A 14,026-nucleotide genomic window follows, 5' to 3' on the forward strand; every position below is an offset into this window, starting at 1 on the left:
TTCCCTTACCAATCCCTACATCCTCCCTCACCAAGAACTCACTTATATACCTTAGCAAAAAAATTTACAACCATGTTCCTCTATGTATCAGACAAATTTTAGAATTAAAATCACTTTTATTATCTAGGGCATATTATAGCCTTGACGATTTTTTTAATGATACCTTTTAACCTGTGCTCTGACATCATTTTAGTGTTTTAGTTTTGTTTCCTGTTAAATAATTTAATTTACTTCTTCTAAATTCTGTTTTATTGACAGCTTTACTTATTTTTTAATGAAATTTATCAGAAAGATGCTTTTTTTTTCTCAATCTGTTTTGTTATGATTAATTTTGGTAATGTGTGTAAATTTTATGGTAAAGTGTTTTAGATGTTATGTTTGTTTGAAATTTGAAATTTAAAGTGAATTTGGAATTTTTTATCTTATAATCTTATAATCCTAAACAGGTTTCTTCATTAAACTTAATACTTAATTTTCTTATTTAAATGAATTGAAGAATTTCAATTGACAAGCGTAGCGTTCAAAGCAATAGTGATTGCCGCCGGCATGTAAATATAGCTTAAGACCGGCAGCCAACAAGTTAGTTGTTATTTGAATATTTGGTTTTTTTGGGTTTTTGTTATGGGAATGACTTTGGGGTACTTTATTTAAATCTCGAGTTATTTATTATATGTATATGCAGAAAAAGCTGTTTTTTAAAAAACTAATTGGCAAATGGCTAATATTAACATTTTTTTAGTATTAACTTTTGGTATCTATGCAGGTATTTCCAAGATTTTATTTGATAATGTTTATAAGACTTCCAATCTGGTTGTGGATGAAGAGTTCCATTTGCCTCTGGGGGAGAAATACTGCCACTTCAACTTTAAACATGTAAGTCCTCTTACTTATTATGAGAGTTCCTGCTACTAAATGTTTGGAAATATTGGAATATACTTATCAGACAAAAATGTAGAATCAGCAGTTTCAGTCAACTTTGTTGTTTTTCATGCTGTTTACATTTATTAATGTCTCTCTGTAGAATAAAGAAAATTTAATAGAGTTCCCTATGGGAACAGCCAATCTAGACCTGATTATATAGGTGTGAAATTCTTCAATAAACTACCTTTTAATATCAGAGGGATTGTGCTATGTTTAAAAAAGTTATTAAAAATTTTCTTACACAAATTCAAATTTTCCAGTTCAAAAGTGCTTTATTAGTGAAAAAATGAAATAATTTGTTGACAAAGCAAGATTGCAGTGAGCAAGCAAGGAAAAAGTGAACAGAGACCATTAAATACATACAAAACCACAAAAATTAAATAAAACAATTAAAAATAATAATGTAAATATAAAGAATGAAAAAATACAAATGTTAATATCAGACATAATCATACATTTACACAGAAATATCACAATAAAAACAAAATAAAGTAAAATTTTAAAGTGTATCCTATTAGAATTCTTCTATACTCTAATAAGTCATACCCAATAGTAAAATCTTAAGTATCTTTGATTCCTAGTCTTTGTCGGTAAATGGTTGAATACTGTCCTGCTTTCATATACAGGTGATTTTGTCATATATTGTGATGAGTGACAGGATCTGTGAGTACAAAACAATTTTTAAGAATAATGGTAGCTTCTAATATGAATAAAAATATAAGAGTTAAGATTTTTAGGTTAATAAAGTGTGGTCTACAAGATTTTTTTTGAAATAATCTCATTCCATATCTGAGGTGCAACTCAAATAATACAAAAAAACATCGTTGAAGTACTAATACCTCGTAAACCCACAAATGACATTTTTCAGGAGATGAAAAAATCTATTTTTTATTCAAAGTATTTAACTTAGATATTGAATATTTTTTTAGATAATCTATTTTCACATTCAACATTATTCAAAATCAAAGTTTTTTACTAATTTTAATTATATAAACATTTTTCGCAGCATACAAGGTATTGTAATGAATATCTTGTTTTTGGAGTAGGATACACAGTTTACCCTTTGTAGACAAAACACTTTGTTAGGAACAAATACACATATTTTTTATTAATAACTAGGCCTAATTTACAATGGTATGGAAATATTAAACTTCACTGTATGCTAAATTGTCATAAAAACTGTGACAGTCTCTGGGTATAACAGATTTTAAAGCTTGCAGGTGTTGCCACTTTTGTTTCTTTATTTTTCTTTTCTCATTATACATGACTGGCCACTCCACAACATCTAACACCTTTTTTGGTCTCTGTGGAAGCTCTTTCCAGTTGGCATCAAAATCAAGTTTGTAATAAATTTTTTCATTAGGCAAATATCTGAGTGCTTTGGTTACTACGGTATCATTTACAACCTTACAAAAAACATAATTTTAATTAATAAACTTAATGATATTAATATAGTTAAGAAACAACTTACTTTTCCTGTTCTGATAGAATTATATCGATGAAATCTTTTTGGAGTAAAGTCTTTAAAATCTGTATACTCAATCACTGGGTAAGTGTATGTCTTTTCCTTTTATTTTTATTTCAATACAGCTGTGGATGGAGTCGCATTCCATCTGTGTATGCCCAACTTCTAAAAATTTCTGAATAATCTCCACATTATTAACCACATCATAATTGAGTAAGGCATTTGACATAATGCTGTTCCAATTTTGGTATGTGTATCCATCTCTGTAGATTATAATTGGACCAGATTTATTTTGACATTTTATATCTAAATATTTCAGCAAACAGGTCACAAATGTTGATGCTGTCATATCAGCATCAGTTTTTGTGAACCAAAAGCAAGTTGCCTGATGAGAAACTGTATCATAAACAGTAAAATTATGACAGCATAGTTTAAGCTTAAAAAAAATGGCACTGGGTTGAACAAATGGACATACTTTAACTGCTTGCAAATCAACTGTTAAAACGCGTCCTGTTTTGTTAGTGTTTGCTTCCTTTTTGTCTTTGTTCTTCTCATCCCGAGCCCTATCCTTTTTGCATTTTTTCTTTTGTTTGTTAACTTCTGTTGAAGTAGTCATACCAAGATCTCCTTTTTTTATCCAATCCTGAACCGAAAATTCGCCCAAGCACAATGTTTGTAGAAACATCTTTTCGCAAACTTGTAGTTTCTCATTATTAATGGTAAAAAATATTGCAAGGTTTTTTTCGCCTACTGTCTCTGTTTTCGTATAGGTTCTTTCGTATAGTTCGTTTTCGTCCTTCTAACATGTTACCATAGTCTGGTTCTAGCGGGTTTTCGTTTTCAGGTAAATCATCATGATCTGTCTCTATAGTCTGCGATGTAGAAGCTTCGTCGTCTACGTGATTTTGGCCAGGGTCTCTCAGGTTATATGATTCAATTTCGCTATTTGAGCTATCAGAACAGTTGTCTACTTCTGAAATGTAATCATGATTTTTACCGTCAGTATTGCCACCAGTATTATCATAGTCCGGTTCCATTGAATTTTCATTTTGAAGTATTTCATCTTGATCTATCTCCATAGTTTGTGACGTAACACCTTCATAGTTCATATTATGCCTTTCGTCAAGATCTAATAGGTTTTCTAAATCGATTTTATTGCTTGAATAAATATTTATCTCGGAAATCCCATCAGGATTTTCAAGGTCACTTTCTTCATTACGATTTTCCAGTAATTTGTTGGTGGCACCAGATGGAACAATGGTACAGCAGGTCTCGGTATAGCAAGTAGTGTCAATATTATCTTCATCAAATATAATGAGACGAGAATTGATATCAAAAGGAATTAAACTTTATATTATTCTCTCTTGGTCCAAAGCATTAACAGGCGTGATAAGTTCGGGCTTATGTAAATTTTGATTGAAGTCATCTGTTCAAAATATTATACCATTAGATTATACTCGACATAACTATAACAAAAAGCTAAATTTAAATTTTATCTTAAATTAAAAAATTAAAAAAAAAAATTTACAAAACTAACTAATATTTAAATTTAACTTTTTATTGGGGTAAAGTCGATTATACCCGTAGCTACCTTAAAATTTTACTTTAATAAAAAATAAGGACTAATTTTGCCTTTATGCAGAGTTTGTACAACATTTTGCATAATCATAAATCACAATGAAAAGTCCTAAAGTTTTAAGTCGTTTTTTTGTTGAGTTTTACTTATGATTGTGATTATGTAAAATGTATAAATTCGGCATAATTAGAATAAAATAATTACTCCATAATATAAGACAAATCACAAAAGGACCTAAACCCACCCTAATGTACTCTATTTTAAAGCAAATGTATACGCATAAACTTACCTGGGTTATTTTGTTTTTTGACCAAGGACACTAACAATTTTCCGCGATATGAAGACATTTTTATTGTAAATAAATAAGTAATAAATTACTGTTTCTCCGATAAAAAGACAATAATAATAAAGAATAGAACCCACAGAAACACTTTACTTCAACAAGTCTTAACCGCGACTAAAGCGCGTTACGAGGTATTAACTTAATTATTTAGTAACAGTCATTTGTGGGATACGACCCAGTGCGGATTGATTTTTTGTTCAGCTGCATCAGTAAATTCGTAAACTAGCACTCAGTGCAATTATTTTGGAACTGTCTGAGAGGGTCGGTTGTGTGTAACCTAAGCTCAAATCCACTCAGCCAAACAGATCTCAGAATGGGCACTTGATTTGAGTGAATTAAAGAGGTTTGGTTTTTAGAAATTCTCCTTTCAAGCTCACTTCACCACCACGCAAATGCAACTCTATGTATGTGCAGTTGCTCGCCCTGCAGGCTAAGGTCTAATTATAAAAATTAAAAACATTACTAAGGCCCTACACATTCTGGATAATGGAGAAATAAATAAATAAAATAAAATAATCTTTATTGTATGCAACAAATAAATTACATCTATTCTATATATACAAAGGTGGAAAGTACCGCTAGGCGTGTTTTAATAACCAACCCATTACATAATAAAATGACAATTTCCTTAAAAATAAAAATAAAAAATTAAACAAACAAAAATGATTCAGGGTACCATACTCAACCATACCAGAATCAAAGTTACACCCGTATTAAGATATCACTAGTCTCCAAACATTTTTTAAATTTAGACTTAAAAGAGGCCATGCCTAAATCTTTCATTTTTGCAGGTAGGCCAATGTAAATACAGGCAGAAGTATATACGAAGGAAACTTTCAGAAATTCAGTCTTATCCTGGCAGATTGCCAGTGTGCTTGTTATAGTTAATATTCACATTATGTGTAAATCTTTAAGTCATCAGCAAATAAAAGTAACTGGCTTGCAAATATACAATTTTCTATGTCATTTACAAAACAATAAAAAAAAGGTGACAAATGAGCACTCTGGGGCACTCCAGATGTCACATAATATGTTAGAAGACTCAAACTCCCAAATCTTCACTTCTTGAACATGATCAGAAAGATCATGACAGAGACCAATCCATTGCCGAAGAGGTCCATGAACTCGATGATTAACCCTGTCAAAAGCCTTGGAGAAGTCCGTATAGACGGCATCTACCTGACATCCTCTCTCCAAGGTCCCTAAAAAGATCTGTTGATATGTCAAGAGGTTGGGTTGGGTTGGGTTGGGTCAATCCCAATTGTTTTGGGGCAATCTGTTCATATGTCAAGAGGTTGGTAACAGTAGAGCGAACCAGGAATAAATCCATATTGGGCTGTAAAAAAAATATTCTTAAAAGATTATATAGATATAGATATTCTTAAAATACATTTTCTGGTGAACAATTTGTTTAAAAATTTTGCCAAAGATAGAAAACTTAGAAATACCCCTATAATTCTCTACATTTCTTTTGTCTCCACTCTTATTCAAATGCCACTTTTAGCTTGTAATGTGGGCGGGCGTAGTTTTGTAATTGGAGGGGTGTATATCCCACCTGGGTCCAATATGGATTCTTATGAAGGGCATTTGGCAGTCAGTTGATATTCTCAGGCAACAATTTTCTGACTTTATTATTTTTGGTGATTTTAAGGTTTTTGATGCTCTTTGGGAAAATGATGAGTTTGGAACTGTTGTTAGATGCCCACCTAACTCAAGTGGATTAATACTTGGGGAGCTTTATTCGTACCTTAACTTTTTTCAAAGGAATTTTGTGCCAAATAATAGAAATACTTTTCTTGATCTTACTTTTACACTTAGGAATGATCTAGTGGTGAGTGAAGCTCTTGACTGTGTTTTTGATAAATCTGTCTTTTTAAATTAACTTTTAACAATGGTAAAGAAAAAACTTAAATTTTGTACAGTTCTTTTATGATTTTAGAAATGCAAATTATTTGGGTATTAATAGTTATTTAGGTGGTGTTAATTGGGACCTTGTTTTGAGTGTAATTAATATTGATGATGCAGTTTCAGAGTTCTATCATATTATATTGTATCAGGGTGCTCTGTTAAGTGCTTTGGAGAGGGGTGAACAAGTGGATGTAATATATACAGACTTTTCCAAGGCATTTGACAGTGTCAACCATAGCTTATTATTAGAAAAATTGAGACTTTTTGCTTTTTACCAAACCAGATTGTTTGGTGGCCTGGTTTGCAAGTTTTCTTTCTGACAGATTTCAGCAGGTACAAATTGGGGATGCTAGGTCGCATCTTATCAGTGTGACCTCTGGGGTTCCACAGGGTGGTCATTGTTCTCCCCTGTTGTTCAATATTTTCATTAATGATATTTTGGTTTGCTTTAAAAATAGTAATTTTTTGTTATTTGCCGATGATTTAAAGTTTTATAGGGTGATCAGTTCAGAACAAGACATGGTTCTCTTGCAAAATGATCTGAATAGAATATGTGAATGGTGTGTTGGTAATAGTTTGGCTCTGAATGTGGGTAAATGCAGTTACAATAGTTTCTACAAAAGAAACAAACGGGTAACTTCCTCCTATACTATTGATAATGTTAATCTTAGGTACACTGAAGTAGTAAAGGACCTTGGTATCTTTTTTGATGAACAATTGAATTTTAATACCCATGTAAATACTATTATAACTAAAGCATCTAAGGTCCTTGGTTTTGTCCTGCGCAATTGTAAGGATCTGTCGGTTGAAACTTGCAAAAGGTTGTACATATCACTTGTTGTCTCTTTGTTGGAGTATGGATCAATAATTTGGTCTCCTCTGTACATGAATAATTGTATGGCACTGGAGAGGGTTCAAAATAAATTTCTACGATTCTGCCTTTATAAACTTCGCATTCCAGTTCCTAATGACCATTGTTATGAGGAAGCAATGAACTTGCTGAATATGCGGAGTTTACTTAAGAGACGCACTGAGAATGATTTGGTGTTTATTTATAAACTTTTGAATGGCCTTGTGATTTGTCCCGAACTACTTAATAAAATTTCGTTTAATATTCCACACCGTAGTCTCAGGGTAAATCAATTGTCTTTTTTGCCTCACCATCGTACCAACTATGCTAAGCACTCGCCTGTCGAAATAACCTTGAGGCTAGTAAACTCTACTGGAATTGAAGTTTTAGGAATTTCCTTATAGTAGAAGTCTTGTTAGGAATTAGTTGGTATTTGGTTTTTTGAGATAATTTTGCTCCATGATTAATAATTTGAAGTACAGTTGATCATTGTCATTGATAATAATATATTTTATTTGCATTTTCAATTGTTCAGATTTTGAGAGATTATTATTACTACTTGTAAAACAGTTTAATTATCCTTGTTATTAAGATTAAGTCTGATAATTATTTGTTAATTAATAATTAGTGGTTAGGTAGTCTAGCTTTTATTTCTTTTTCAGAAATATTTATATTTGTTGTAATGGGGTTGATCCCGTGTATTGATTAAATAAATAAATAAATTCAAATATATTTATTGTCTAACAGGAACCTATTCCCAATCACTAAGACAATATATGAAAATAATAAGTAATAACAATGAATCATAATATCATGAAAAATAATAATAATCATATATAAAAACATAACTAATAGGTAATCATAAAATATGTTTAAGAAAAAAAATATAAGAGGCATATTAACCAAATAGGTTTACGATATTATTTGACAATAATTTTTTTAAATGATGAGAAGACATATTAAAGAGGTTGACATCCAGACTCATATGGACCAAGTTAAACCAAGAGCATGTTCTATATAAAGGCTCTTTCTTTGTTAAATTTGTGATATGTGCTTGTAAGTAAAAAATGTTTTGTCTTCTAGTATTAATGTAAAGCACAACAAAGTGTAGAGCTGCTAGCAATTCCAGGCAGTTAATATGACCATTACATAATTTGAAAAGAAAAAGCAAACCTGCACAAATTGTTTCCTGATGAAAGGAAAGCATATTGAATCTGCTGAGTAACAAGTGCTGATCGTACCCTTGTTCGAGATAAATTCCTTCAGTTTTAAAAGCGATATTTTTCAGAAATATACGTTGAACAGATTCAAGTCTAACAATGTGTATAGTTTGGATACCAGAGTGGAGCCGCTTATGCGGCTTATTATTTATGTAATCGCGATTTTATTAGGGAATTAAATAAGATGATTATCCTCAGGGATCATCTCGTATTCATAGAAAAGAATCATCTTGACCCTAGTCCTACTTTTTCACTCAATGTTTGGGGCTAATGATCAACTCGTACTACTTTCCCCTAACAATAATTTTCTAATTATTTTTATAAGTACTTTTTAACCGTAGGTTGGTTTAAGTTGGATTTGGTCCTGTTTAAACTGGAATAAATTCGTCTTTTATGAACTTTGTTTTGTACTGAAAATATTTTTAGTGGTTAATAATTTAAAAGTGAAGCCTTACTGTTTTCACAGAAGGAAGCGAAAAATGTCGACAATTAATAGTCGTTACGAGTCCGTGTTCTATATACTTTTCATAACTAAACCTGTTATAAAAATGTGTTTTTATATTAACAAATATTTTTATTTGTCTTTAGTGGGACCCTAAAGTAACGACATTACCAGGACTGTACTTAGTGACCTCCATTATTTTAGGACCTTTTGGTTTGTGTTCCATATATTGGCTGAGAACAATTTCATTCATATTTTCATGTATGAACTTTATCCTGTTGTACATGCTATTTTCAAGCAGAGTAGAGGTGAGTATCTATATTCAACTGGGCATATCTATGAGATTTATTAATATCCGATAAATGTATATTATTATGCCTCATTCATATATTTTAAACCCATTTCACTTCGAACAAACTCATGACTATTTTTTTATAGAAGTAATGAATGCAATATGATATAGGATTATTAATTTAGTACTACTAATAAATACAGTCTAAACAGAATTTATTTGGAAAACAAAAGCATTGAATTTTTAACTTCATATCGGCCTCACTAATTATCTTGTGGCTGCTCTTCAAACTAATTATTGAAAATATAGAAACTTTTAAGGTTATAATAAGAAACTTTTTTATAATTCCAACTCTTTCAGATATTTTATTTCATGCAAGTACATTGGCAAATCACCATTAAGTCATTACAAGAAAGAACTATTCTGCTTTTCTGTATCTACAATTTCTATAAAATTTCAGATTTTTTAACAAACACACTTATATTTATCATATTGCTTTGATTTTTTAGGGAAATTGGGAAAAAGCATGTTCAAGCCTTGTGTTAAACCTTCTGCCACCATTACATTTCTTGTCTAATATTTATTATACAGATGTAGTTTCTTTATCTTCAATTCTACTATTTATAATTCTGAATGAACGAAGGTGTCATTATTATGCTTCCATTGCAGGTAAATATATATAATACCATATGTAATCATTACATAATTTCTTTCTTCGTCTAGGTGCAATATCAATTTTGTGCCGCCAGACAAATGTAATCTTTGTTGCCATTTTTGGTGGAGAATATGTATTAAGAGAATTATATGGCTTTTGGTCGAAGAAAGTCAAAACAAATTCTGATAAACCAAATCATATCATGGTCAAGGTGAGTTTTATCTGATTTTTTAATATTAACTTATTGGCTATGACCATGAACTTAATAAATATACCGGGACTGCCACTACTAGGGGGCCAGAATTTTGCGTGATTGTGTCCTTTCGATGTTGGTCACTCTGACAAATCTTAGTTATGCCAATTGTAGAGAAACAAAACAATTAAAGTTTTTGAGAGGTTATGTGTACAAAAATACAAAATAGAAAGTTACATATAGGTAAGAATTTAAGATAGTTGCGTTAGATATGTGATTTTTCTCGTACTTCCTTAAGAATATTGTTAAAATTTATGAAAGAAAGTAATCCTCACCTAAAATGAGACAAAGTTTCAATTAACTTGGGATAGATGCATGCACTTTAAAATATTTGTTTTATTATTCTGATAATCTTGAATCTTATAAATCTAAACTTAAACTTGAATCTTATAAATCCTAATACCATGAAAATGATGATCTTCATTTAAATTTTTGCTTGTATTTACTTAACAAATTCAGTTAAAAACACATTTTTTTTCTATTTTTACTATTACGAGTTATACCATGTACAATATTTCCACATTAATAGGTACAACCATCTATAAAAATCAAAATATAGATGATTTTATAAGGGTTTGTAATTAGCAAGGGCTTATATAGTAAAAATATATTATTCTATCAACAACTCTATATATATTATTCATCATAAATAACACAGACAGACAATTCACAATAATTCGGTTTTGAGAAACAGTGAACCAAATACCTTTAAATAAAGATGGTGATACATTATTTACGTATTAAATAAGGAGGAAGATACATCACCTATTCCAGACGATATACCCAAGCGTCGTTTACAAATCGCCAAAAACTAGGCAATCCGCTAGACTCACACGTCAGCATCGTCAACTTCATTATCGTTATTTAATATATTTTTTGTTGGCAACACTAAAAATGTTCAGAGTGACCAACATCAAAAGCACACAACCACTAGAAAAATGGCGGCCACCAGACAGTGGTCATTTTTGGGTATCGTGGCCATATGCATTAGCGGTCTAGGTATATTTATTAAGTTCGTGGCTATGACACATGGATTGGCAGTTTTATTAGAAATGTCATAAGAATATAGATAATATAATTTATTTTGCCTGTCAACACTGTCATAGCTATATCACCAATCCCTACAGTTAAATTACTTATACTTGACTGGCCAATTTCTTTCTTGGGTGCCGAAGCTCTCAAGCATTAACATGCAAAAGAAAATTACACGCCAAACCTTAAGTTAAATATCATAAACAACCTTAAGGCAAATGCTTCCTCACTTGCGCCGGCGACTAAGGCGCCATTCACACAGAACGGGGTGGCGTGGTAGACGCATGTGCCACTTGCATGTTCGCTTATGGGGCAATACAGATAGAAATGGCGTGACACAGGCGTGATAAGTCACGCCACCACCAGGTCACTTCGACGCCACGAGTGGCCTACACTAGTGGTGAATACCATATACCAAACAGCGGTTTATATTGCTTCTTTTCGTCTATTTGGTAAAATTCGGGATGATTATTTATTTAATACTGAGTTTTGTGAAGACGTGCAACAGTATGCAGTTCTATACGACTATAGAAGGTCGGATTACTGCAATAGAAGTGCACAAGATCAAGCATAGGAAAAAATATCAAATAAATTCAGTGAAAATGGTAAGTATGTACGTCTTAATTAACAAAAGATGTTTAAACTCGTGTTTACATTACAAATTGTACTTTTGTTTCAGTAACCGAGTGTAAAGACCGCTGGAAAAACATACGAGGAAGCTACTCAAAATATAAAGCCAAATTAAAAACAAAGTCAGGATAAGGAACAAAACGAGTCAAAGAATATTATTTGGCCCCACATCTCTCCTTTTTGGATCCTTTCTTAAAGTCTCGCAAGAGCAAAGGCAACGTGAATCAAGAGTCGCCACGCAGCTGAAACGGGGTCACAATCTAATGAGTCTAAAGACAACTCCAATGCTGATGTAATCTCACCTTATAACATTCTATCCAGTCGTTCCTCTCGGTCACCTGTACCATCTTCCAGTACGTCTATCGATGATCAACCGATAGTAATGAGAGCACCTAAAACACTACTACAGAAAGAAGATGATTTTAGAAAAAAAAGAAGTTGGCAGCTTCAACCGCTATTAATGAGGTCAACCAGCAAGCTTACTAGTACTTTGAAAAAAAGCAACAATTGCTGGATATCCAAAACAGCACGAAAACGAATGCACAATCGATCCTCCTGGCGTTTTTAAGTCAGACCTGGCGTTTTTAAGTCCATGAATTCTGTTCAGAAGCGGCGTTTCAAAATTGGAATTTTGAATTTAGCCGAGCAAATACTATCCTCATCCATTCCTAAAGCGTCTACTATCCCAATGGATAGTTCTCAATCTTGGATTGAAGATTCGGTAAATAGAAATCTAGATTCAGTACCGCACAGGAACACGGATGAATTTCATTTGAGTAAATTTATACAATACAATAATTAATATTAGGGTAACATATCGTTATTTTTTGTTTGTTTTAGATTAAACAAAAATAAATTCACTTAAATATATTTTCTTCAACTTACCTCAGCGTATTTAACAACCTTTCCTCTAGACTGACAAGTTCTCTCCAATTTGTAGGTTTCTTCTCAATATTAACCCTTACTGAACCCTTACTAGTATTTTATAAAAACATTGAACAGACATTCGATAGAAACTTTGAAAACATTCAGGGTACATATTGAGCTCCCGCATAACATTAAACGAACCACCAGTTTTTTCTTTATCTAACCACAAGGGATGTATTCAGTAACTCCTTTGCCTTTGAATGTTAGCTAAATTTACAAGGTTCAACATATTATCTTGATCATCTTCGTCATCCGAAAGCATTGTAACTTTACTACACAGTCATGTACGTAACAAATAAATGACAAGAATCACATTGAATCCCTTTCTATGTGAATTGTGCGCGCCACGTCCGCTCCATTTCAGCTCTATGCCAGTCCCACCGCCATACGCCCGTTCTGTGTGAATTGCGCCTAAGAGTGGGTATTTATGCGTAGTGAATGCCGCACCTGACACAACTCCGAATCGATGCATTAAATTTGAGCCGAGTTCTAGCTATAAAGTTATGATTTTTGTTATTGTTATACATCGATTTCCGTACCCAAGAGCTAAGTTGGCTAGGCCTTTATATTAAAATAAATTTATACTTACATGATTTCAAGACTGTCGATTCGAATTAGAATTAATTCTAAGTTTTTCTTTGTTCTAGGACATAAAGCTCTTTATTACTGATCTGTTGACAACACCCGGAAGAGTTTTAAAGAAAACCACAATAGATTTTTGGTTGAATGCTTCCTGCTACATAGCTGTCCTGATATTTTTTTTGGTATTCTGTTTATTAAATGGGGGTATAGTGGTGGGTGACAAAAATGCCCATAGTGTATCAATTAATATTCCGCAAATTTTTTATTTTAGTCTGTTTTGTTTAGTTTTTGCTTGGCCCTATTTTCTGGGCGAAGTGTTTAATTTTTTTAAATTTGCTAGATGCAATAAGCTCCTTATAGTAGGACTTATTGCAATATTTGGATCTATAGTTCATTTTAACACAATTGTTCATCCTTATTTACTAGCTGACAATAGGCATTTCATATTTTATGTATGGAGTAGATTTTATGGGAAATATTGGTGGTTTAGGTACGCATTAATACCAATATATATATTTTCGTTATATGTGATTATCAAAACTTTGTGGAACAAAAATGATTTTAGCTTCTTTTTCATGTTCGTCGTAGGGGTATCGGCTTTACTTATTAGTCAGAGTCTCTTAGAGTTAAGATACTTTTTAGTGCCCTATGTAATAATTAGATTAAAAATGAAAAATTTAGGTAAGAAACGAATTCATTTATGTTTAGAATTCTTTTTTTATTTGGTTGTAAACATATTGACTTATAACATATTTTTTAAAAAGACACTTTACTGGAGTGATATTCCCTACCCTCAAAGGATAATTTGGTAGTATTAAATAGTTGTTTAATTAATTTGTTAGTTTACCGTAGTTCGAACGCAATATTTTTTTTTTGTACCAAGTACATATTTTCTTTAAGTACAAATTATACATTATTTTACATTACATA

The 14,026-nt window shown here is 31.8% G+C and overlaps 1 protein-coding gene across 1 annotated transcript; it reads left to right on the forward strand.

The window, feature by feature from the left end:
- Positions 1-596: 596 nt before the first annotated feature.
- On the forward strand, positions 597-14,026 carry LOC126748845 (putative Dol-P-Glc:Glc(2)Man(9)GlcNAc(2)-PP-Dol alpha-1,2-glucosyltransferase). Its single transcript, XM_050458346.1, has 5 exons — positions 597-873; positions 8,872-9,033; positions 9,527-9,686; positions 9,741-9,883; positions 13,162-14,026. The coding sequence occupies exons 1-5, from the start codon at positions 715-717 to the stop codon at positions 13,906-13,908; spliced, it is 1,371 nt and encodes a 456-aa protein (XP_050314303.1). The 5' UTR covers positions 597-714; the 3' UTR covers positions 13,909-14,026.

This window comes from Anthonomus grandis, chromosome 22, assembly GCF_022605725.1.
Source record: "Anthonomus grandis grandis chromosome 22, icAntGran1.3, whole genome shotgun sequence".
NCBI classification, from domain to species: domain Eukaryota; kingdom Metazoa; phylum Arthropoda; class Insecta; order Coleoptera; family Curculionidae; genus Anthonomus; species Anthonomus grandis.